The sequence below is a fragment of the Sus scrofa genome, chromosome 5 (genome assembly GCF_054392235.1).
Source record: "Sus scrofa isolate SSC_HxYL_T2T_F1_AM1 chromosome 5, Sscrofa_HxYL_maternal_Yorkshire_Landrace_v2.0, whole genome shotgun sequence".
NCBI lineage: Eukaryota > Metazoa > Chordata > Mammalia > Artiodactyla > Suidae > Sus > Sus scrofa.
Window position 1 is genome coordinate 55097838 of NC_139387.1, and position 27935 is coordinate 55125772.

General features: G+C 37.8%; 1 protein-coding gene across 1 annotated transcript in view; it reads left to right on the forward strand.

Annotated features, from left to right (window-relative positions):
* The window catches only part of LMNTD1 (lamin tail domain containing 1), a 293921-nt gene that overhangs the window by 170661 nt on the left and 95325 nt on the right, over positions 1-27935 (forward strand). The window contains 6 exon segments of the mRNA XM_084956549.1: positions 4759-4945; positions 5469-5588; positions 10056-10270; positions 10835-10973; positions 10975-11003; positions 24075-24138. Coding sequence (XP_084812675.1) covers positions 4759-4945; positions 5469-5588; positions 10056-10270; positions 10835-10973; positions 10975-11003; positions 24075-24138 — 754 coding nt within the window.

Below are 27935 nucleotides of genomic sequence, written 5' to 3' on the forward strand. Positions count from 1 at the left end.
TATGATCTAGTAATTCCACTGCTGGGCATATATCTGGACAACACCTCCATTGGAAAAGATACATGCACCCCTATGTTCATAGCAGCACTATTCACAATAGCCAAAACCTGGAAATGACCTAAATGTCCATTGATAGATGAATAGATTAAGAAGATGTGGTACATATATACAACAGAATATTACTCAGCCATAAAAAAGACAAACTAATGCCATTTGCAGCAGCATAGATGGATCTACAGACTCTCATACTAAGTGAAGTAAGCCAGAAAGAAAAAGACAAATACCATATGATATCACTTATCTGTGGAATCTAAAATATGGAACAGATGATCCTATCTAAAAATAACAAACAAAACAGAGAAACAGATCATGGCCAAGAAAAACAAACTTGGAATTCCCTGGGGAGGGGGGAGAGGAGGGAGTAGGATAGATGGGAATTTGGGGGATTTGGGGGTTGCAAACTGGAATGGGTAGGCAATGGGATCCTATTGTACAGCACAGGGAAATGTGTGTGATTAGGTCACTTTGTTGTACAACAGAACTTGATGAAACATTTAAATCAACTATACTTTAATAATAATAATGAAATAAATTTTTAAAAAGAACCCTGTATTGTCTTGAAAATTGCTAAGAGAATAGATCTTAAAAGTTTTCATCACAAGAAAAAAAGACTAGTAACTATGTATGGTGATGGATGTTAACTAAATTTATTATGGTGATCATTTTGTAGCATATACAAATATTGCATCATCATGTTGGACATTCAAAGCTAATGTTATATGTCAATCATACCTCAATTTTTTCTTAGGAATATAGAATATTTTTTAATTGTTATTTCCCCAATACAATTTTTTTTCTACTGTACAGCATGGTGACCCAGTTACACATACATGTATACATTCTATTTTCTCACATTATCATGCTCCATCATAAGTGGCTAGACAATTCCCAGTGCTACACAGTAGGATCTCATTGCTAATCCATACCTCAATTTAAAAAAGACAAATACTGAAAAATTACCACTCAGTTTCCCAAGTGAAAGAGCATTGATCACCTTGGTCTAAGGCAGAAGTATATGGTCATGGGCTGAGGGAATGAATAAGAAGTGAAGAATTCATGATGTAGTCTTTCCAAAAGTGCGATTATAATGGCAGTATGAAATGAAGTGGGAGGAAGATTTTTTTTTTTTAAGGTTGTGGTGCCAAGACCAGCTCAGCAGGTAAGGGCTGAGGAATGGGTGCTGCGGAACATAAGAAAAAGTTAACATAAATCAAGACACAGAGACATTTATCTAAATTAAACGTGGGAACCAGGGGACTCAAGGTCTCAGGGACCAAGAGCACCACCTCAGGAAACGACACTGCTTTTATTGTGCTCTTTAGGATTACATCAAGTGAGGAGGGGGTTGTAGTTGCTGGATGTAGTTTTTTATTATTATTTTTAAAGTTCTTTTATTATTTTAAAAGTCACATACCTGGTAGATGGTTAAGCTTTTATTCTGACCTTTCAGCATTTAACAAGCATTAGCATTTGAGGAAGCTTGGTGTTAGCTGTCAGTGCATAGCATCTAGAGAATCAACATGCCTATCTGTGGCAACCGTGCCTCAGTTTGCACCTCTTTCTCCTTGCTGATGCACATTCTGCTAATGACCACTCATAAAACCCCCTGGGGCCGTGAGGTTCCTCTTTCTCTTATTTTAACAGGACATATCATGCTGTGTAAATGGCATGCCTATCTACACAGGTCTGGCATGCTTAGACCAACGCATTATGTCATCATTCAGCTGACCACATGAATAACTTATGCCTTTAGGTCTTTCTTCTTAAGCTTAAGTCATTTACCAGCACTTTGACTGTTTTTCAAGCAGGAATATGGGGTAAAGTAAAGCAGGATAAGATGGAGTTTCCAACATAGAAAATAGAAGCAAAGAGGCTAAGAAAATATTGTAGCAACCTGTCTCCTGACATTGTAGCCCTTGAAATATATGTACATATTTGAGGGAAAGAAGCAGTCTAGTGGGAGAGGTTGGTGTTGAAGAATAATGAAATGGGACTGAAACACCAAGGCAGCAGGGGGGAGGCGGTAAGAAGAGGGTTTTCCTTTAAATGGGAAAAGGGGTCCTCTTGCATTTGACACAAGGTGGCTGGAAGAGAGGAGAGGTAAGTGTGGGCGTGGGTGAACCTGTTTCTAAGTGGAAAACAGGAAAACATTTCTCCCGATGGTCCCATCTTCTCAGTGCGATCATTTTCTGAGAGTAAAGCTGGAGATGTGAAGCAGGGATTTGAATGTTGTGAGGAGGAGACAGAAGGTGCAGGCTCAGCTCATGAAAAGCATAATTTGCCTCCAATCACTAAGGGTCCAGTGTGTGGTTGGAGACCACTAATTCATTTGGTGGCAGCAATCTATACTGTGTGTGTGTTTTCTAGCAGTGCTTACCCACTAGGGTGTATGCAAAACTTCAGCAATTTGAGTGGTTGAATAAAACCTCTTTAAGACTTTACAGTTGAAATAGAAGAACAAGTGCTAACATTTATTGAGTGACCTTGGTCATGGCAATTAATCTCTCTAAACCTCAGTTTCCTTCTAAAAGGGGGCTAAAATTAGGTACCCATCTTACTGAGTTGTGAGAATTAAATGAAATAACATAGTATTACTCAAATTTTTGACTGTGACTTCAATAATAAATATGTTGCCTTGGAGTTCCCATTGTGGCTCAATGGAAACAAACCTGACTAGTATCCATGAGGATGCCAGATCGATCCCTGGCCCCACTCAGTAGGTTAAGGATCCTGCACTGATGTGAGCTGTGGTGCAGGTCACAGACATTGCTCAGATCCCACATTGCTGTGGCTGTGGCTTAGACCGGCAGCTACAGCTCTGATTCAAAGCCTAGCCTGGGAACTTCCATATACTGCACCTGTGAACTGCCCCCCCCCCCCGAAAAAAGTGGCCTTATTGTAAGGATTAAATGAGTAACTACCAGTCCACAATGCCTTTACCAAAACATTTGGGGAATTACATGTTTTCAAATTCAGAATTTGGAGGATTTTAAGAAAGTAACATGGTAACTAGAACACATATCGCAGAACACCCCATCAGGGCTGAGAAGATTACCCAAAATCAAAGAATAATCTTTCACAGGCAAACTTATGAATAGTCACATAAACCATGAATGAAGACTATAACTAGCCTCACCTCAGTTTCAGATCAGGCTTTGCCACCAAAGGAGTTCAGGTCAGATATTGCTTCCAATGTGTTTTTTTACAGAAAGCTTTTGGTTTTTCAGATCTTTCCAGATTCTTAAATTGTGGGTATGAAATTATAAAATAAAAATACAATTTTTTTTTAATTTTTAGGGCACACCTGCAGCATATGGAGGTTCCCAGGCTAGGGGTTGAATCGGTGCCACAGCTGCAAGCCTACACCACAGCCACAGCAACTCAGGATCCCAGCCGCATCTGCGACCTACACCACAGCTCATGGTAGTGCCAGGTCCTTAACCCACTGAGCAAGGCCAGGCATCGAACCCACAACCTCATGGCTCCTAGTCACATTCACTTCCATAGCACCGCAATGGGAACTCCTAAAAATATAATCTTTAAAAAGTGCTCAGAAGTTCCTGCTGTGGTGCAATAGGATTAGCAGTGTCTTGGGAGTCCTGAGACTCAGGTTCAATCCCCAGCCCTGCACAATGGGTAAAGATCCAGCGTTTGCCACACCTGCAGCTTAGGTCATGACTGCCACTCAGATCTGATCCCTGAGCCAGACACTCCATATATCGTGAGGTGGCCAAAAAAGGGGAAAAAAAAAGAATTAAAAAGTTCTCAACACATCATAAGTATTGGTTCCTGTTATTGGTATCATTTCATTTTTAAAATGATGGCCCTAGCCCATCGAAGGGATTTACCCACACTCTGGAAAATACTAATATATAAATGTTTAGCTTGGTCCCTGGTACATATTAAGTTCTCAGCACATGTCATAATGGGAAAAATGCCATTTTATATTTATATAATGCTTTTAAGTTTGCAGAATTCTGTTAAGCACATAGTTGCTATTCATGTTCACAGTAACTTTATCAGAAGTAAACTAGATAGTTTAACTTTCCTCTTGATCTACTTGAGAATTTCATATCTCAGTGGTTTTATGAAGAACAGTAATGATAGTTACACCTCCCTATGATAGGTAATTGCATCTCCCTGTGGCATTTTTACCTTGATAACCTAAAGCATTTTCTAAAGTTCTCTATAATCATTTTATGTGAAAGATAATTTTATTGCATAGATAAATAAAAGAAATCAAGCCATTTGCTTAGGGAACAAAATATGCTATTTCTGCACAGAATTTGTCCAACAGAATATATAGCTTAGGAGCAACTTCCAAAGCATATTTATTATTCAGTTCTTTTCTTTTCTTTTTCTTTTTTTTTTTTTTTTTTGTCTTTTTAGGGCCTCACCTGCAGCATATGGAAGTTCACAGGCTAGGGGTTTAATTGGAGCTGCAGCTGCTGGCCTATGCCACAGCCACAGCCACAGCAACATGGGATCCAAGCCCCATCTGCAACCTACACCACAGCTCACGGCAATGCCAGATCCTTAACCTATTGAGAGAGGCCAGGGATTAAACTCTCATCCTTATGGATATTAGTCAGGTTCATTATTGCTAAGCCACAACAGGAACTCCATTATTCAGTTCTTAAAGTGAGCTAAAGACATACTCATCTGAAGGCACCTTATAATATTTGTTTTATTTTCTAGTGCTCTTGGAGACGTTAAAATAGCTGAAGTGAATGTCAAGGGTTTATTCGTGAAGCTCATTAACTCGTCCCTTGACAAAGAACTGGAGATTGGAAATTATATTCTCCAACAAAATGTGGATGGACAAAGAGTCTCTCTGTACCAATTCCTTCCAGATATCATAATGCAGGCCAATTCCACAGTAACAGTGAGTGCAAGATATAAATGCTATGAACTAAAATTATACAGGAGAAACTCACTTACCTAGTCAGACTATGGCTTAGCACCAGTGGTTTCTTCATCCCTCAATCTCTGTTAAATGTGATTTTTTTGTTGTTGATGGTTAATTGTGCCACTTTGTTCATCTCTGGTTGTAAATTAATACCCATAGTTAAATTTCCATAGCTTTCTCCAGTTTGGTGTACAGTACTTTGTGCTTTTATGATTTAACTATCAAAATGAAATACCTACATTCCTAAAGTTAATCCTTTAAAGAAAAGCAAAGAGAGGGTTTGCTTAGATGATGCTGGAAAGATCCCCCTTTTGTTCTTTCCTTTAAACTATACATGGTAGCTATTCAGTGTTAGAAAGTTTGACATTACATATTATACAGTCATTATAATCTAAAACCCTCATCTGTTTAGAAAGATCCATTGTAATAACCCTCTGATATTTATAAAACTGTGTTTAACTCCAAAAGCATTTGTCATTAACAGACTATTCTCTTACAGGTCTGGGCAGCAGCGTCTGAAGCAAAGCATCAGCCACCATCAGATTTTCTTTGGAAGGAGCAAAACAGGTTTAGGACAGGCCCCAGTTGTACAACAATCCTGTGCAAACCTAATGGTGAAGTCAGTGTCCAGTTATTAACAATCATTTTTAAAAGAATGGAAAGCTCTGCTTATGTTCCTCTTCTCCTTTTACCTCACTCAATTATTTTTCCATCCTCAAAAGCTTGGAAAACACTAACTGTCATAACATGTCAGGCAAATCAACAGCACCCTCTTAGTGCCAAAGAGCTGTTTACAGTTTGGCAAAAATAATTTTGATATCCCATATCTCCTTTTCTTATGGCCACACCCACAGGATATGGAAGTCCTCAGGCCAGGGACTGAATCCAAGCCACAGCTGCCACCTGTGCCACAGCTGCAACAACCTCAGATCCTTTAACTTATGAACCTGCACCTTGGCAGCAACCTGAGCCACTGTAGTCAGATTCTTAACCCACTGTACCGCAGCAGGAACTCCTCGGTAGCCCATATTTATAAGAAGCTACTTCATATTCCAGAGTCAGGAATGGATTTTATTTATGGTATTTAGCCTAAAGAGAAGGATCAGAAAGGAAGGAACTACATGCAGGCCGTTTTTATTCATTTCTCAAATGGTTGTTGAGATTTTTCTTTATTTTAAAGGCTGTATTGTGTCATAAGTGTTGGGATATAACACAGAGTTAAGACATGATTCCTACTCTCAAGGGACTAATACTCTTTTCTTTTTCTTTCCTTTTTTTTTTTTTTTTTTTGTCTTTTTAGGGCCTCACCTGCAGCATGTGGAAGTTCCCAGGCTAGGGGTCCAATTGGAGCTACACCTGCAGGCCTACACCACAGCCCCAGCAATGCCACATCTGAGCCATGTCTGCAACCTACACCACAGCTCATGGCAACACTGGATCCTTAACCCACTGAGCAAGGCCAGGTATTGAAACTGAATCCTCATGGATACTAGTCAGGTTCGTTACTGCCGAGCCACAATGGAACTCCCAGGAATAATATTCTAATAAGAGACCCTACACTCTTATTCATGGTGACTATACTTTATTCACTGTAAAATTAAGTGTGTGAGAAATAACTTTAACTCATTCCCAATATTTTATAATTTTATACTTTTACTCTGCCTTTTCCTTGGTATAACATTAGCCTAAATACATATCCCAACACATGAGTAATGTTGAAATGGTATCTCTTTTTACAACAAACTACTCTTTTTCAAAGCCATTCTTTAGATTTTCCTTAAATACCTGCCTTTTCTTACCCCATCCTAATTTACTATGTCCTATATCTACTCATCCACACAATATATTGATCAAAATCTATTTCTAGAGTTTCTTTCTTAACTGATGCTTGACCGACTATACTTTTAGAGTAGACTTGCCAATTTATTAAGAGCTTTTTAATGTCTTTCTGTAAGAACATGTAGTTACCATAAGATGGAGTGAATACTCATTAGATATAATCTTGCAGCCTCCTCTCACTTAACTTTACATATTTTCATGGGCTCAAACGGAATTCTGTAATACTTCTGATAGTTTTCACTGATGGGGAAAATAAGGCTATGCAATCTAAATTATTTACTCAGCCTCATAAGAAATCATTTTAGCAAAAGTCAGATTGAGATTAAGGTATTCTTGTTTTCAGAGTTTTCACCACATTTATCTACGTATTTAGCCATTCCGCAAACGCTGTAGGGGTTTCTACTTTGCACACACAGTGTTCTAGGCACTGAATGTTGAATAGGCAAGTCACCAAACCCCTGGAATGCACATTTTAGTAAACTCTCATTCCCTCCAACTGAATTAGATTGTATATTTTGACTACCCCTTTTACTCAGTTGTTTGAACTACTTTGCACATGTAAGATCAGACCATTTCTGCAGGGTGATACGAACCCAAATAATTTTATTTGCTAATGCAAGAGTGAACCTGATGAATTCATATGGGAAACATTTATATATATATTTAGTATCTGCTAAGTGCTGGGAAAAAAGGACATATTTGTTCCCTCATTCCTCAGAAAACTCAAGAGTCCAGTAGGAAAAATCGATAAGTAAAAATAAATAGCTACATTACAGTGAAATAATGCTTTAATAGACATCAGTACACAGAGAGAGCATGGAAGCTCAGATTACAGACAACAACTCTAAAAGAGAGCATCAAGAAAAGCATTAGAGAGGAGGAAACACTTGTTTTGAGTCTGTAAGACGAGAATGAATTCACCTGGTAAATCTCAGCCATACTGGTGTTACTCCTTTCCTCCTCCCTATTTTACCCCACCCCATAATTATTCATGCTCTCTTCTCTAATCACATTGGCCTTCTTCTTTCTCAAGCCAGAGGGCCTTTGCACATGCTCTTCCCTCTTCATAGATTCTCTTTCCTTCTCTATTTACCCATTAGTTCCTACTCATCCTTCATGCCTCGGCTCAAGCCTTTTTAAAAGGAAATTCCTATTGGAATTCCCACTCCATGTTAAAGCAGTCAGCATTATTTAATTCAAATAGAAAAGATTTCCATTAAATGTACTGAAATATGACTGTAAGTCAATCTAAAACCCCTAGTGAAAACACAGAGATCTCCCTTAAAAAAAAAAAAAAAAATCCTTTTCTCACTTCAGTGATACTGGACCTCACACTCTCCAATTTCCAGAGAGATTTTTCTTGAAAAGATAGGTTGCTACATTCCCAGAGACATGCTGAAAAACAGATGGATCCAAGATTTCATCATGACCCTAGAAATGCTTTCTATTTATATAACTTATATGTAGAAAATAACCCATATCTTGTGGGAAAAGTCACAGAGCCTGAAATCTGATTAAAACAATAGCCAGTCACATAGGCTGGAATAAGTTCTATTTCTGGACTTGAATAATACTTTTTTTTAAGACGTGGAAAAGAGAAGTTACATTATGAGTCATTAAGTAAAACGAAACATAAAGTATTATTTATCACTAATATGGCAGTGGTTAATACTCAGTATAGCTACAAGTCATATGGTGTAACATAAAGGTAGATTTAGTCCTGCTCCACCATGAGTTAACTATGTAATTTTTGTTCTGTTTTCTAACATGTAATATAAGAGATTATACTGTACAATCTCCAAGATGTTATGAGCCTATTGATTTTTATACAGGGCTAGATTTTTTTTAACCAAATTGTTGTCTTCTATATTATATGTCAAAAAATTAATAGGAATCTTACATTATTCAATGCCTGAGACATTCCCAATAGATTATTTTCTATTAGAGATTCAGATATGAAACAGATGGCTCCTGTGCTGTAGGAATTCATTAAAGGGCTGTTTGTATGTGCATTTGATTCTCAGGTTATTTAAACATTTTATAAAAGAAGAAAATGGGCCTTGGAAAGGTAAATAGCTTACTCAAGGTCACATGACTGGTAAAATGACAAAACTAAAATAAAGCCAGACATTCTAACTCTAAGAATTTTATATTGTACTAAAAATAGTCTACAAGATTCAAATGGCCAGTGTTCCAGAGATGAAATTAAAACTATGTCATTTTATTTCATCACATTATCATTGTCACCAAATACTTTTAAGTACCTTATAATACAGGAGGAAATAAAATACTGCTCTTGGCTGGAAGGACTTAAAATCTAGTTGAGAAAGATTGCACTCAAAAGATCATAACCATATTTTCCCCACAAATATCTGTGTTTGAACTACAAAAGAAGAGAATCCATAACTGATAATCTGAAGCAAAAGAGTTTTCCTGCTACAATCCATGAAATTAAACTTTTTTAAAGGTTTTCATTTTTTTCTTTCTCTACCATAGATAGGCCTAGCCTCACTGAATTTGTCATGTGCTCCCTTTATGTCTATTTAACTTGTCAAGGCAAACAGCTTTTTTCAGTGGTTACAGCATCAACCCAAACCTCTGATTTTATAAACCAAAACCAGATCACAACAAGTAGAATGTTAGGGCACCCTTCAGTGCTTAACTTTCTCATGTTGAACCAAGACATAATTATTATTCCTAACACATGATTTTTCTGAATAATTTCTGCACATGTATATTGTGCACATGCCACATATTCAGGAAACCAAAACAAACTGCCCACCTGGGCTTCTAACCTGGACATGGTTTCTGCATGTTTTTAATCCTAATGCCCCTTTCCCCATCTCAGATAAGATACATATGTGTGTCTGTGACTGTCTGTATCTTATTTTATCCCTAATTTTAATTTATTAATATTACAACTAATTTTTTCACAGTTCTTTAAAATTATGAAATTCAGTAGCTTAACTTAATCTCTTAACACCCTCATTATCAATTTCCCACCACCACCCTCCCCAATTTACACATGAGGACAGTCCAAGACATTAAGTGACTAACCTGCTTGAGGTTATGCAGCTTATAATTTTCAGAATTGGAAACTAAGGCCAGGATGCCTCATTGTGTGTTTCCTTACAGAGTATATAAGTGATATTACAGCTTGACTTTGAAATTTTATTGCAATAAGCCTACACTTAAAAAGCTTATCAAACTCCAATAGTATCTAATATTAATGAATTGTTTTTGTTAGGCTGTTGCCTGGTACACTCCTGTTCACTGGAAGCAAGCATGGGAGAAATTGGAGACTGATATTGAATTTGACAGATGCTCAGTAGTAGGTTCAGCATCTCGAAGGCACATGTTTCATTGGCCAACAGTTACAACTACAACTAAAGGAAAACAAGATCAGTCTAAGAAGGACAGCTCAAAATACCAGCTGGAACAAGTTCGGGCTTTCCTCAAAAGGTAAAAGTTGCTTGAATTTTGAAAAATTGAGTCCTTCCCACAATGCATAAATAAGCAGGTGAGAATGACTGAGTGACAAGTGGATGTGTGATGAATAGGTAGATCAGCAATGACCCAAAGACTCCTATTTTGAAAAAGACCATAAAAACCATAATAGCTTTTATGTATTAAAACATAGAAACACAAAGCAAGTAGGGATATACTCACAGGACCATAAAGTCTGGCAATTTCCACTAGATGACATTGAGACCCCTCTGGCCATTTCATTTCTTATGGGCACTGCTGCTGGAGACAAGGCTGTGGAGCAGTGAAGAGATGAAGTTATCACCATGTCTTTAGTGTCTCGGTGGAAGGAGATTTGCATCATCTAGAATTTTCACCTTGGATCAAAAACTGGCTGTGGGTAAAGGTGAAGAAAAGATGTTATTCATTTGTAGGCAAATGTTTCTGATGTGATGAAGGTGCTGCCCACAAAGTCTAGAAGAGCCGTATTCTCTGATCTTGGAACATGCTTTCACTCTAATTGAGCTTTCATGAAATTTGGGCTTAATTTTCCTTTTACAGAGAAAAAGAAATCCCGCCAACTCTTTTCCCCAATCGCAGCCCTTGGTGCCACAGTCCTAATGTCTCTGCACACCCCTACTGTCCTCTGATTGATCCTCACACCTGCATGGCTGGACGCAGCTTAGACAGACAACCCAAGCCTCGGTCAGCCAGGCCTGATCCAGCCCAGGTACGTCAAAGGGATACTTATTCCAGTGGAGAAAAAGTTGTGTGTGTGTGTATGCGTGTGTGTATAGAATTCATGAAAACGTGGTTGAATGGTAGAAATCATTAAATATTAAAAACTATTCATATCCTGAATAATAGATTGCCTTGGACTTCCCTGGTGGCATAGTGAGTTAAGGATCCATCATTGTCACTGCTGTGGCTTGGGTTACTGCTGTGATGCAGGTTAGATCCCTGGCCCAGGAACTTCAACATGCCATGGGCACAGCCAGAAAAAAAAAAAAAAAAAAAAAAAAAAAAAAAAAAAAGTAATAATAATAATAATAATAGATGTTCTCTAAAGCAAGTACTGTGAACTGTTCATTTACATTTGCTTTAGTGCAGGATCTGAATAAATAAATAAATTTTAAAAAGTATGGCCCAATTTTTATTGGGTTGTTGTTTTGATATTGAGCTGCAGGAGGTGTTTGTATATTTTGGAGATTAATCCTGTCAGTCACTTCATTTGCAAATACTTTCTCCCATTCCATGGGTTGTCTTTTGTTTTGTTTCTGGATTCCTTTGCCATGAAAAAACTTTAAGTTTAACTAGGCCCCGTTTTGGAGTTCCCATCATGACTCAGTGGTGACAAACCTGACTAGTATCCATGAGGATGCGGGTTTGATCCCTGGCCTTATTCAGTGGGTTAAGGATCCTGCATTGCCATGAGCTGTGGTGTAAGTCACAGATGCAGCTTGGATCTAGCATTGCTGTTACTGTGGAGCAAGCCAGCAGCTGCAGCTCTGATTAGACCCCTAGCCTGGAAACTTTCATATGCCATGGGGTGCAGCCCTAAAAAGCAAAAAAAAAAAAAAAAAAAAGAAAAAGAAAGAAAGAAAAAAAATTGATGGACAAAAATACTCCTAAAAAGACAAAAAAATTAGGTGCCATTTGTTTATTTTTGTTTTTATTGTCATTACTCTAGGAAGTGAAACTGAGAAGATATTGCTGTTGTTTATGTCAGAGAGTGTTTGGCCTGTTTTCCTCTTAAGAGTTTTATAGTATCCGGCCTTATATTTAGGTCTTTAATCCATTTTGAGTTTATTTTGTGTATGGTGTTAGAGAATGTTCTAAGTTCATTCTTTTATATGTAGCTGTCCAGTTTTCCCAGCACTACTTATTGAAAAGACTATTTTCTCCATTGTATATTCTTGCCTTTTTTTTTCATCATTCCATCAACAGTTTTATTTTTTTATTACTCAATGAATTTATTACATTTGTAGTTGTATAATGATCATCACAATCGAATTTTATAGGATTTCTAACCCACAACCCCAGCACATCCACCCACCCCCAAAACTGTCTCCTTTGCAGACCATAAGTTTTTCAGTCTTGTGAGTCAGTATCTGTTCTGCAAAGAAGTTCAGTCTGTCCTTTTTTCAGATTCCACATCAGTGAAAGCATTTGATGTTGATGTCTCATTGTATGGCTGACTTCACTTAGCATGATAATTTCTAGGTCCATCCATGTTGCTAAAAATGCCATTATTTATTTCATTTTAATGGCTGAGTAATAGTCCATTGTGTATATGTACCACATCTTCTGGATCCACTCCTCTGTCGATGGACATTTAGGTTGTTTCCATGTCTTGGCTATTGCAAATAGTGCTGCAATGAACATTGGATTACATGTGTCTTTGTGAGGCATGGTTTTATCTGGATAAATGCCCAGGAGTGGGATTGCTGGATCAAATGGTAGTTCTGTGTTTAGTTTGCTGAGGAATCTCCATACTGTTTTCCACAGTGGTTGCACCAATTTACAATCCCTCCACCAGTGTACTAGGGTTCCTTTTTATCCACACACTCTCCAGCACTTATTGTTTGTAGACTTTTTGATGATGGCCATTCTGGCAGGTGTAAGGTGGTTTTGATTTGCATTTCTCTAATAATGAGTGATGTTGAAAATCTTTTCATGTATTTTTTGGCCATCTGTATGTCTTCTCTGGAGAACTGTCTGTTTAGATCTTCTGCCCATTTTTTGATGAGGTTGTTTGTTTTTGTTTTTGTTTTTTTGGTATGGAGCTGCAAAAGGTGTTTATAAATTTTGGAGATTAATCCCTTGTCAGTTGATTCATTTGCAAAGATTTTCTCCCATTCTCTGGGTTGTCTTTTTGATTTGTTTGGGATTTACTTTGCTGTGCAGAAACTTTGAAGTTTGATTAGGTCCCATTTGTTTATTTTTGTTTTTACTGTCATTACTCTAAGAGGTGGATCTGAGAAGATGTTGCTGTGGTTTATGTCAGGGAGTGTTTGGCCTATGGTTTCCTCTAAGAGTTTTATAGTGTCTGGTCTTATATCTAGGTCTTTAATCCATTTTGAGTTTATTTTTGTGTAAGGTGTTAGGAAGTGTTCTAAGTTCATTCTTTTCCATGTGGCTGTCCAGTTCTCCCAGCACCACGTATTGAACAAGCTGTCTTTTCTCCATTGTATATTCTTGGCTCCTTTGTCATAGATTAGCTGGCTATAGGTGTGTGGGTTTAATTCTGGGCTTTCTATCCTGTTCCACTGATCTATATTTCTGTCTTTGTGCCAGTACCGTATGGTTTTGATGACTGTTGCTTTGTAGTATAGTCTGAAGTCCGGGAGCCTGATTCCTCCAGCTCCATTTTTCTTTTTCAGGATATCTTTGGCTATTCTGGGTCTTTTGTGCTTTCAAGCAAACTTTAAAATGTTTCGTTCGAGTTCTGTGAAAAATGTCCTTGGTAATTTGATAGGGATTGCATTGAATCTGTATATTGCCTTAGGTAGTATAGTCATTTTGATAATATTAACTCTTCCAATCCAAGAGCATGGTATGTCTTTCCATCTGTTTGTGTCATCTTTGATTTCTTTCATCAGTGTCTTATAGTTCTCAGAGTACAAGTCTTTTGTCTCTTTAGGTAGGTTTACTCCTTGGTATTTTATTCTTTTGGATGTGATGGTAGATGGGATTGTTGCCCTAATTTCTCTTTCTGATCTTTCATTGTTAGTATACAGAAATGCCATTGATTTCTGTGTATTAATTTTGTATCCTGCTACTTTGCCAAATTCATTGATGATCTCTAACAGTTTTCTGGTAGAGTCTTTAGGATTGTCTGGGTATAGTATCATGTCGTCTGCAAATAGTGATAATTTTACTTCTTCCTTTCCAATTTTGATTCCTTTTATCTCTACTTCTCTGATTGCTATGGCTAGGACTTCCAAAACTATGTTGAAGAGTAGTGGTGAGAGTGGACATCCTTGTCTTGTTCCTGATCTCAGTGGGAATTCTTTCAGCTTTTCACCATTGAGAATGATGTTCACTCTGGGTTTGTCATATATGGCCTTTATTATGCTGAGGTAGGTTCCCTGTATTCTTGCCTCCTCTGTCATAGATTGACCAGAGGTGTGTGGTTTTAATTCTGAGCTTTCTATCCTGTTCCATTGATCTATATTTCTGTTTTTGTGCCAGTACCATACTGTTTTGTTGACTGTAGGTTTGTAGTATATAGTCTGAAGTCAGGGAGCTTGATTCTTCCAGCTCCACTTTTCGTTCTCGATATGGCTTTAGCTATTCATGGTCTTTTGTGTTTCCATACATATTTAAAAACATTTTGATCTAGTTCTGTGAAAATTGCCACTGGTAACTTGATAGGATTGGGTTGAATCTATGGATTAATCTTGGGTAGTATAGTCATTTTGACAATACTGATTCTTCCAATCCAGGAAAATGGTATATCTTTCCATCTTTTTGTATCATCTTTGATTTCTTACATCAGAGTTTTATAGTTTTCAGAGCACAGATCTTTTTTTCTCTTCAGGTAGGTTTATTCCTAGATATTTTATTCTTTTTGATGTGATGGTAAATGGGATTATTTCAATCTCAATAGACATTTCTCCAAAGAAGGGGCCAAAAAACACATGAAAAAATGCTCAAATCACTAATTATTGGAGAAACACAAATCAAAACTACTCTGAGGTACCACCTTACACCAGCCAGAATGGCCATCATCAAAAAGTCTACAAACAATAAATGCTAGAGACAGTGTAGAGAAAAGAGAATCTTCTTACACACCTGGTGGGAATGTAAATTGGTGCAACCTCTATGGAAAACAGAATGGAGCTTCTTCAAAAAACTAAAAATAGAACTACTGTATGATCCAGAAATCCCACTCCTGGGCATCCATCCAGAGAAAACCATAATTTGAAAAGATACATGCACCCCAATGTTCACTGCAGCACTATTTACAATAGCCAGGGCATGGAAGCAACCTAAAGGTCCATCATCAGAGGAATGAATAAAGGATATGTGGTACATATATACAATGTACTACTACTCAGCCATAAAAAATAATTACATAATGCCATTTGCACCAACATGGATGGACCTAGAAACTATCAAACTAAGTGAAGTTAGGGCAAAGAAAGACAAATATCATGTGATATTACCTATATGTGGAATCTTTAAAAAAAAAAAAAAAGATACAAATGAACTTATTTCCAGACAGAAACAGACTCACAGACTTTGAAAAACATGGTTACCAAAGGGGACAGGTGGGGGGTGGGAAGGATGGACTAGGGGTTTGGGATTGGCATGTGCACACTGAGGTATATGGAATGATTGGCCAGCAGGTACCTGCTGTATAGCACAGAGAACTCTACCAAGTATTCTGTGATAATTTATGTGGGAAAAGAATCTGAGAGAGAATGGATGTGTGTATATATATGACTAGGCCACTTTGTAGTACAGCAGAAATTATCACAGCCTTGTAAATTAACTATACTTCAATAAAACTTAAAAACAAAAAACAAAAGAAAACCGTCATGGCCAGCAAGAGTATATAGGATTCTTGAGGTTTGTCAAAAATGTATTTTTTTTTTCATTAGGCAGGATAAACTTGTCCTACAAGTTAAGCTGTGCTAAAAAAAAAAAATCCATCTTTTGCAAATATACTCTAATATTAGTATCAATTTCTTACTCTTTTTCAACAAGAGGTTTCTTATTCAAGTCCTCTAAATAAAGCTTTTATTTATTTGTATTTTTATTTTTTAAATGAAGCTTTTAGAGTTGGTATTATTAGCCCAGGATCTGTTAATGGATTTCAGGAAGTCCATGAATCTGCTAAATTTGGTGCCATGAAGAAGCAAAACATGGAACAACATAAAAGAGTATTCAGTACATAAAACAATACTAATACTGTCTTGCAGGGTTTAAAATATAGAGAGAATTTAAATACCTGATGACTGTATTAGTTTCTATGGTTACTGTAATAAAGTGCCACAAACTGGATGGCTTAAGACAACAAGTTTGGCTCAAGACAACAAGTTTAGTTACTCACAGTTCTGGAGACTAGACAACTGAATTCAAGTTGTCAGCAGGGCTACACTCTCTCTGAAATCTTTAGGGAACTGTCCTTCCTTGCCTCTTCCTACCTCCTTCTAGTCACTGGCATTCTTTGGTGTTCCTTGTCTTGTAGATGCAATATTCTAATAACCCCTGTCTCCATCTTCACACAATCTGTGTTTCTGTGTCCATATATCCCTCTCCTTATAAGGACACTGGTCATTGGATTAGGGCCCAGTCTTATCTAGTATGACCTCATCTTAACTTGATTACATCAGCAAAGACCCAATTTCCAAGTGAGATTATATTCACAACTTCAGCAGGTTAGGACTTCAACATATATTTTGGAGGGACACAATTTAACCTATAACAATAGCGCAAAAATTGGGAGAGCAGGAAATGGAGTTAAATACTCTAAATTCCATGATTTGTCCAATAAGTTGTAAAAGTAACAATTTATACTAGACTTTAGTATATCAAGGATGCCTGTTGGAATCTAGGATAAACACTAAAAGAAGAGTATAGGTGGAGTTCCTATCATGGCTCAGTCGAAACACATCTGACTAGTGTCCATGACAATGCAGGTTTGATCCTTGGCATTGACCCAGCGTTGCCGTGAGCTGTGGTGTAGGTGGCAGATGCAGCTTGGATCTGGTGTTGCTGTGACTATGGTGCAAGCCAGAGGCTGCAGCTCCAATTGGAACCCTGGCCTGGGAACCTCCATATGCCACATGTGCGGCCCTACAAAAAAAAAAAAAAGTAAGGAATGTCATGTTTCTGGCATGACATATGTTGTCCTTTCATTATCATTTGGTTCAAAATATATGCTAATTTTCCATGTGATCTTCTCTGATACATGGGTTATTTAAGGATAATATATTCACATACAAAATGAGTTTATTCCAAAAATGCAAAGCTGATTTAAGCTTTGAAAATTAGGCAGTTAACAGAATAAAGATGAAAATTATATAACCATATCAGTATGTGCAGAAAAATCATTTGATAAAATTCCATATCTACCCATGAGGAGAAAACCTTAGAAAAAAGGATTAATAGGAATTTCCTTTATAGCTACAAAAATCCTAAAACTATTATACTAAATGGTGTAGCAGCTGAAGTTGTCCCCTTGAGGTCCAGATCAAAACAAGAATTCTCTTTATGACTTCATCTAGTATTGTATTAGAAGTCTGAGGACAATATGGTAAGAAAAATAAACTGACAAATATCCCATTACCCCATAATTCATCATTTTTATTCCCAGCAATCATATATGCCTAACAGATACATACATATATGGACCAAAAGACAAATACAGTAATGATCATAGCAACTCCATTTGTAGTAGCCAAAAACTAGAAGCAATCCAGTTGTTCAACAATATAATGGATAAAGGATGATTTATTAGTTCAATCCCATAAGCAATGAAAATGAATGAACTATGGCTATATGCAGTAATAGCAATGAATCCCATAAGCATGATATTGAACAAAAGATGCCAGATCAAATGGAACACATATTATATGGTTCTGTTTATATAAAATTGAAGAACGTATAGGTGGGTGGGGCTTTCTGGCTCCAGGAACTCAGTCTGAAGGGCTGGGTGCATGAGCTCTCCATCAGGTGCCCATGAGCCAGTGAGACTAGACTCAGCACAGAGGACAAGAAACAAGCAGGAGAGGAAGAACAATTTATTGGTCACTAATTCAGAGCCAACAACAGCATCCTGTGAAAGACCATCCCAACTTTATAACGTGTGGACAGGACTACAAGGGAACATGGGAAATTGAACATAATTTACAGAGACAAGATTCCAGAGTAGAAGGACTGAAGATCACCTCCTCTCACAAAAACACCAAAATTACAACTAACCATTGAACAACCATCAACAAAATAAACTGGAAGCTACCAAAAAAGATATCCTGTATCCAAAGACAAAGAAGAAGTCACATCAAGATGGTAGGAGGGGTGCTTTCATGATATAAGCAATCCCATCACTGCCCGGTGGGTGACCCAGAGACTGGAAAATAACTACATTGCAGAGGCTTTCTCACAGAAGTGAGAGTTTGGAGCTCCACGTCAGATTCCCATGCCTGGGGGTCTGGCATTGGGAGGAGGAGCCCCCAGAGCATTTGGCATTGAAGGCCAGTGAGACTTAAGCACAGGAGCTCCAGAGGACTCAGGGAGACAGAGACTTCACTTTAAGGGCACACAGGGTTTCATGTGCAGTGGATCACAGAGCAAAGCAGGGACTCTATAAGGATCTGGATCAAGCCCACTGGGAGGTCTTGCAGGGTCTCCTGGGAAAGTGGGGGTGACCATGGCTCACTCTGGGGGCAGGACACTGGAGGTGGAGGTCCCGGAAATAATCATCAGTGTGACCTCCCTGAGGCTGCCATTTTGGAAAAATTTGGTCCCACCCATCAGGGCTGAGAAGACCAGACAACAAACAGGGTGGGAACACCTCTCCACACATCAGCAAATAGGCTGCCCGTAGTTACACCCAGAGACAAAGCCCCACCCACCAGAGGGATAAGAATCAGCACCACCTACCAGTGGGCAGGCACCAGTCCCTTCCATCAGGAAGCCTATAACAAGCCCCTGTATCAATCAACTTCACTCACAAAGAGGCAGACACCAGAAGAAAGAGAGGCCACAACTCTCTAGACTGCAGAAAGGATACCACACAAAAAGCTCTACAAAATTAAAAGTCAGAGAAACATGAGTCAGATGAAGGAACAAGACAAAACCCCAGAAGAACAGCTAAGTGAAGTGGAAATAGGAAACCTGTCTGAAAAAGACTAGAGTAATGCTAGTAAGGATGATCCAAGGTTTCTAAAAAACATACAAAACTAAGCCATTGTGTTAAAGGTCAGAATAGTATTATCTCTGGAAGAAATAATGGAATACTACTTGGATGTTACACAAAAACAACATCTAGAATACTGACCACACTCCATTTCTTGATCTGAGTAGTGATGAATCACTATTTTCATCATGCTGTGCAGTTATGACTTGTGAACTTTTCTGCGTATATGTTATAAAGTTTATTTTTAGAAACTTGATGACAAGAAAAGGAAAATGAGAAGGGGAAGAAAGCATAGTTACAGTAATGGGCACTGACAGCATATACCCTGACAAGGAAAGAGATAGAAAACCTTAAGTAATAGATTGATGAGGTTAAAATTAATGTCAGTAATATGAGGCTTATTTAATGTAGGAGAAAAATAGTCTTACCTAGAATATGTCTAAGCATATCAATATACTGCAATGTATTAATTTTAATATAGTGAATCAGAGCCCTGATATTTCCAGAAACACCGCATGGCAACAGTGTCCCCTAAACCACTGTTCCTTTAGACACAGGAAACCTAGGGAAACCTAGACTTGTGGCCACCAAGAATAAAGGCAGTTTTTCTCAGTCTCTACCACATCTAAGTGGGAATATGTGCCTACATTCTGTATAACGGAATGTGAACAGAAATTGTGTACATAACATCTGGCTCATGCTCTTGGACTGTGTGCACCCTTTGTCTTCTCTGTGCCATGATTACATGGCTAGAGCTGCCATCTTTCAACTCGGATGAAGCCTGTGTTAAGTTTGGAAAAGCCATCCTAAATGCCCTATATTGGCATATCTCCAGACTAAGTGAGAGAGAAATAAACTTGTTTGGGCCATTACTATGTTTGAACCAGATGGCCGACATGGGATCACTACCATTTAGTTTCACTCAGATTACTGGTCAAGAAGAAAACAAAAGTCTTAGCTAGAAAGGACGTTTTTAAGACAGTTAGACAAATCTGAATATAGAATGAATGTTAGATATTGATGAATCATTGTTTTTTCCTTAGGGATGTAAATTGTGTTGGGGTATTTTTTTTTTTTAACAGCTGCACCCACAGCATATGTAGGATTCAAACCCAACCCCAGGCTAGGGATTGAATCCGAGCTGCAGCTGCCAGCCTACATCATTGCCACAGCAATGCAGGATCCAAGCTGAGTTTGCAACCTACACCACAGTTCAAGGCAATGGCAGGTCCTTAACCCACTGTGTGAGGCCAGAGATCAAACCCGCATCATATGCATACTAGTCGAGTTCGTTACCACTGAGCCACAACGGGAGCTCCTGTATTGGGGTTATATTGGTTGTTCTTAGATTCACACAGAAATCTTTATTTAATTCTTAATGGTTTGGTGGGATATAAGCATAGATAATGCAAATATGGCAACAGGTGTACAGATGTGGTGGTTATTATTCTTTCCTATTTTCTGTATATTTTGAATTTTCCGCAATGAAAATTTGGAAAAAAAAAGAAATGAAATAAACAAGAAAGATATTTTTGATAGGATGTGGTGTGCAGTTGGAGCTACTAGAGCACAGAGGCCATGCACTGACCACAGCGTAATTGAGCCACTCTTGGGAATGCTAACGACTCTCTAACAAGGAAGATATGTTTGCATTGTACTATCACTATTTTCCCTAGATCTCTCGAAAGAACGTGCTTTGTTCTTGCTGAAATCAGCTGAAAGTTGGTGGTCAACTTTGTCAGTCTTCTTCTGAAACTCTAGTTAAAAGGCAGAAACTAGTCGGAAGAGAATATCCTATAGACATTGATTTAAGCTAACAGTGTGGGTGTGTGCACTTTAGTGCACTTTATGTGCACCCAGTTTAATACACTTGCCTATCATCTATGATCCATGTTGCTCATTGCAATGGCATACATTTCAGTTGTGGTCTTGACAGCTGCTCCTGTCTTCCCTAGAGGTGTTATCATAGTGATAATAATGATGACGATATTCTTTTGTTTCTGAGGGTTGCAAAGCCATACTTTAAAAATCAGTCTGTTAGAAGACAAACTAGAACATAGATACATTATGCGGGAATGAAACAGTTGAGATCTCATCAGTGTGAGCTCTATATTAAAATCAGATTTATAGGATTTTACTTTAGTTAGACTGAGGATCTGACTCACTACAGTTCAATAGATGCAGCTTATATGTCCTGGGATCAAAGTGGGTTTTTTTCCCCCATAAGAATATACTTCCAATGGTAACAACATGAAAAACTACAAGTTTGAAATAAATTTTCCTTTTCATCCTTCATATTAGTATTTGTTCTGCTTATTTGCATTTAGGCTTGTGCTGCATTATTTTACATTTATCAGATTAAGAATGTGTAATGTTGCTTCTCTAGGACTTGCCATATTTGTAGTTAATGTGATACATATGTCTATACATATATATGTGGGGGGGGTGTATGACAGTATTAGTCAACAGTATAACTAGAAATTGTATAAATTGGAGTTCTCTTGTGGCACAGCAGGTTAAGGATCTGGTGTTGTCACTTCAGCGGCTTGGGTTCCATCCCTGGCCCAGGAACTTACATATGCTGTGGGTGCAACCAAAAAAAAAAAAAAAAAAAAGAGAGAGAGAGAGAAATTATATGAATTGAATTGATATATGGAAATTTTAAAACAAAAAAAACCCTGTCTATCCTGTGGAATATAAAAGGCCAATTGCTTGGACCTCTTACCATCTGTCTTGAGTAGAAAATAATTTCTTGAAAGAACACGACAAAATACCAAGGGACTCTGTTCATTTATTGTTATCAAATAATAGCATCAACAAAGTAGGAACCCTTTTGTAAAGGAAAACTATATCATGTATTTGAAAGTATTGATTTTTCTTTCCTATTGCCTGCTTTCTGAAAATTTAGATTGTAATACAATGATACTTTTGTGTCATTACCATTTGTGTATCTCTCCTTACAGCTGAAGTAAAATTTTCTTCAGAAAATATAAAGAATTCCAAGATATTAGTTCTAATGACAGAATGACTGGGTAACTTCATGACTATATCTTTTATTTCAAAATGTTTCAACATTACAAAACAGAAGTATTTTTAAAAATACTATTAAAAAGATTATAATCTCATTTATGGAACTATGTCATTAATGATCCATTTCTTTACACAAGTTAAAAAAATACTATTTCAGGAAGTCAGAGTATTCAGATTATAGTTACTAGGTGCTAAATAATTTCAAGCTCAAAAATCCAAGAAATTCCCATCACACTCTGAAACTGAAACAAACACCACTTCACTGATAATCCCATCATTAAATCTCAACAAATTGTAGATGAGAATTTTTTCTAAGTGTTTTTAGCTCTGAAATGTAGTACCTTGCTGAGGAATAGGCTCTCAGGGTGAAACCCAAAACTTTCATCCTTAGGCTAGTCAGTCTGGAACAACACATAAAATATTTACAAGATCTGTTTCATGCCAGCAAATTGCTCCAGAAGATAAGAAGTGATGACCAGATTGTTCTATATAAACCACTGCCTATGTAAGGAAAATATCTTAGAAGTCTGTTTATATCCCAGGTTCATAACTTACTATTCAGAAAATTTTACACTGTGATGTGCCAAATAGCACCTTGATACATTGGATTCAGAAACCTATTGGCGACTAAAAAATATCACTGTGTTAACCAGAAGCACCCTGCATTTTTGTTACTTTTTCTTATATATCCAGCTTCTGGATATTGTTTATTTGTCATCAAATACTAGCAATTTAACTTAATAGTTCTTCTGAGTTCACAGAATAAAAGAGTTAGATATCACTGAGGAGGTTTCCCGCAGTGTTTTTTTTTCCAGAGGAGCTCATTGTTGTCTGTACCTAAAATGATATTTTTCTTCCCTCTCTTTTATTTCGCAAAAATAAAATAGCATCTCATCTCTGGGCTAGAAGTTATTTATACTTGGGATTGTCCAATCCGGCACTATTTCAGTTTGATAGACTAGTTTTTTATGTAGGAATGCATTTCAGCAGTGACTTTCAATCGCTGGCTAAATATAGGGAAGTGAGGGAGCCTACCACTCTACCCTGGTGATGAGTCAGTCACCTCATTCATCACCAGGAGAGCTGACAAAATCGGCAGGCAAGGCAGCATCTGTTTCTGTCCACAGACCCCCTCATACGTCCCTTCTGACACAGCTTTATTCCTGTATCCCCTCTACCAGCTACTTCATCATTATGGGTGCTGGAATTGTAGAAACTTGAGGAACTTTACAGGCTGATAAAATTATTCTGCAGTCTCAGTATTTAAAAAAAAAAAAGAAAAAAAATCTTCCAGTTAGTGTTTCTCTCCACGTTTTTGGGGGTTTTTTGTTGTTGTTTCGTTTTTGTTTTTTTTGTTGTTGTTGTTGTTGTTGTTGTTTTGTCTTTTTAGGGCCACACGCACAGCATGTGGAAGTTCCTAGGCTAGAGGTCGAATCAGAGCCATAGTCACTGGCCTATACCACAGCCACAGCAATATCAGGTCCGAGGCGCACCCATGACCTACGCCACACCTTGCGGCAACACTGGATCCTTAACCCACTGAGCAAGGCCAAGGATCAAACCTGCATCCTCATGGATACTAGGCCAGTTCTTAACCTGCTGAGCCACAAAAGAACTCCTCTCTCTACATTTTAATTAATTCTATCTTGAAATTTATGTTTCCTTTTAAAACGATTTATTGAAAACTTAACTTCAATAATACTCTTCCAAGTGGTATTTAAACCCTTTGATTCAAGTTACACTAAATACTCTCCTTAACCCTTAGATTTCTATTCAAATGAAAGATAATCCTTTTGTTGTTAGTTTATTCCAGAATTGGTTTTAATGTGAAAAATAAATCTTTGAATATAGGACTGAATCCTGCCTATCCCCCTAATTCTCTCTTTTTTGGGTTTGCAGAGACCAAGGAAAAACAGGACGTCTGAGTTACAAAAGCAATAGGCAATGGATTCAACCTACAAAGGTAAGTAAGAGTATTGCAAATTTGCCTTATCTGCAGAAAAATTATAAGACTAAAGTAATTTGTAAATGCATCTTTAAGAGCCATTGGACAGTTCTCATATATCCTGTAGTGATTAATTTTCTGTTAAATATTTATGTTGCATTTGAAGCCATCAGATTTTGTCATCTGTGTTGTATGATAAATTTTCTAAGAATGGGAAACAAGAAAACATCACATCTTTACTTTTTGCTCTGTATCCTCATCCTATCCTTGTGGATGTGTAAGTAAGAATGACCGAATTCCTATGAGCAACAGATTATTAATTGTATAACAGAAATCATTCTGGTTAAGGAGACTGCAAAAGCTCTGTAATTGTATTATCTTTTAAATGGTGATGAAAGGCCTCTGCTATTCAGTTGATAAATGACTGTATCCATATCTAGTCACTTCCTACATTGCCTCATCTTCTTCATACTGATATCAACATCTAAGTAATTAAGGAAGATCTCAACAGCTTTATGTTTTGTACCTGGTTATTTTTCTACTGTAACTCCAAAGAGTTGATAACAAAGTGATTTTTGGTCAAGGAATCCTTTTGGTCAGTATCCTTCTCTAGTTGGCATCCTTTGTTGCCCTAGTCCATGACTAATCTACTTATATGTCTCCTTGGTCTTTCCTGACTAGGCTTTAGGTTCATTCCTTGATTTAAGAATAAAGCTAATGATCCCTAACTTGTTAGTATTCTAGACTCTGATGGCAGAAATTATTTAACTTTACTACTGTACACAGCCTTCTGGCCTTTCATGGTCCCCCTAGCTACCCATGTCTATGTATCAACCTTTGAGTTTTGCTCTGATTGTTCAGCTGTTCAATTTCTTTCAGCATGTCTCTTCCTAGATTTTCCCTAATCATCATCTTCTATTTTCCTAATGGTTACCTACACTTTTACAAGTCCACTCTCCATTTATATAGCATCATTATCCTTAAGCTTCCAGTCTGTTGAAAATGTGATGGCTACCCCTTCCTATCCTATTCTTCTGAGATGCTTTCTTCTTAGACACTTCATATAGGACACTGGGACTATAGAGGGATTGAAACTGAGCATGGCCCTGTGGGGATCCTGGCTGCAAGAGCCTTTCTGTGTCCCCCATTTCTTGTTCTTAGGAAATGTGCCTCATTCAGCCACCATGACCTTCCCTGAGTTCCTAGGGACAGGTTCAGACAGTTGCCGATAAGGGAAGGGAGGAAGAGTCAAGCAACAACAGCACAGACTTGGGGCAGGATTCTTTTCCCTCTCAAGGAATACACATAATAATATAGGCATCTTATACACCTAAGAGAAAAGTTATATTCCCTATGCTTCTTTTAGAAATGAATATTTCAGAACTGAACAGATTAGTGTCCTTCCTTGTCCTTCTCCCTGACTTAATTGCACCCTAAACACAATCACCCATAAGCTAAAGATTAGGAACCCTGAGCACAATTGCCTGTGGGTTAAGGATTATTAGCACGTGATGTTTTTCAGGAACTTTCCTAGTTTGTTCTAATCTCTGATCAATTTGCCCCTTTCACAAGTACTGTTATTTTGGGCAATAACCCAGAAGATCACCATCATGATCAGGCCGAGATCCCCTGACTCCAGCTTTGATGACTAAGATTCCTCCAAAGAAAGAATAATACATGTTTGTCCCAATCCTGATTCCTATATGAGAACCTGTTTTTCTCTTTTTAACTATAAAACTTCCCTGCAATCCTTTCCACGGGGGTGGGGGGCAGTCTTTAAGGCATTAGCCTGCTGTGATCCTCTTTTGCCTGGCAAAGCAATAAGCTATTTTTTTCTCCTTTAACCAAAATTCTGTCTCTGTGTTTCAGTTTGGCACTGGCAGACAGATGCCAAATTCTGGCAACAGGATTTACTCCAACTACTTCATTTAAGAGCAAAAGAAACAGAAATCTGTGTAGACCGGTTACCAGAATTCACCTGTAATCCACAGGTGAAAACCACAGGGCCAAAATGAAACTAAAGATCTTTTCATTGCCAAGAGCTGTAGAATCCAGCCTTGGCCCCTACTGATGCAATGACTGTTCCCAGAAGTCTTAGAGTTTTATCTACACCAGGATTCATTTCATCCAGTTGGCATAGCCCTGAGCAGGGTGTCCTTGAAATGCAAAGGATGGGATCTGAAATCGGCCACAGACATTAGCAACCAGCACTTCTACAATTCAATTACCCTTCACTTCTTATAGCCAGAAGGGAATTACATTGAATACTGAATGTGCAGATGAGTCAGAAAAGGGGACATTTTACTACATACAAAAATAAGGATTTTTGTTGGTGGTGGTGGTTTTGGTTGGAAAAAAAAATTCTGAATCCCCTCATAGGATATTAAATAACATAATTTTGGCAAAAGATTTTGGTCTCTTTTCGTCTTCCTTGGTCATTATTTTGTTTAACTATCTTGGCCATGAATTTGTTCATTGAGACCCTCTATGGGGGATTCTTTGGTAGTTCTGATTTTTTTTTAATCCACTCTGTTTTGAAAAGTTCTAGATTTCTTAAGATGCCTTCTGTCTTCTTAGAACCTCCACCCTCATCTGCTGACATCTATAGAATGGCCCATCAGTGCTCAAAATATTCTGAATACTGGGACAAAAATTTTATTCATCTGTCAGTGGATTACTCTTCCATTGCAGTCAGCTTCTGAGTCTGGCATGTCTATTCATGGAAAACTGTTCAAAGACAAAGCCGTCCTTCAGTTCTCATTGGTATTCACAACCATTTCTTGGAGACTTGTATTGTTATAACCTCATATTGTTATGCCCTTATGTAGCATTTCATGGTTTTCACATGTTTTTGTTTGAGCTATGAGGTGAGTAGGGCTGATATTATCTCCATTTTATGGTTGAAGACACTTCAGCTCAGTGAGATTCAGTGACTTTCCTAAAGTCACTTAGATAGTAAGTGGCAGAGTGAAGACTAGAATCTTGGCCTAATGCCAATGCTCTTCCTCACCACTCTGCCAATCAAGCATTAAGATTGTTTTTGTCTTATTGTTTCCCGACCCCCCAACTTGTCTGAAAGGCAAAACCACCACACAGAAATAGGACAGAAAAAGGCATTTTCATTCACACACACAAAAAGGAGTTGTCTACCATGAGAATCTTAAGACTTCTCCATACACCAAGAAAGATTCAAGCCCTGTTTCCAAAATTGCTAATTTAAGAGTGTCAATTAATGATACAAACACAGCAAATCAAAGTTCAATCTCAAGAGTCTTTGAGTGGCTAAACAGGTTTATGCTAATAACATTTCTATGCTACAACTGAATAAACCCATGCAGTTGCACTTAGAATCAATGCAACCCTTTGCTCCAATGCTGTCTTTGCTCAGCTCTTTGCAAGGAAGGTGTGAGAGTACTGTTGTCTGACTAATGAGCTGTGCAGATGGGTGATGCCACAGAAGGCTGCAGAAACAGAACTTTCCACAGGTTAGAGTGCAGAACTCTGACAAGACTAAGTCATGTCCCTTTGTGTCTGCCATGCCTTATGAACTTTCAGACTTGCTGGGAGACACCAAGAAATCTAGGGTAGACAACAAAGAAGAAAGAAGGCAGAAGTGGGACTTGTTACATATCATCAGCACTTGTCCTAAGAGTATGCAGTTGCTTAGGACCTGGGAAGGCAGCACCAAGATTGCAAACACTGGGATATTGAGTTCATCATTGGCAAAAGTTCTTATTACTTAAAAGGCAATCTTGTGTATTGAATTATAAATCCTAATAAAGTACTGGTGATGGAGTCCTTCCATAAACTGTTCA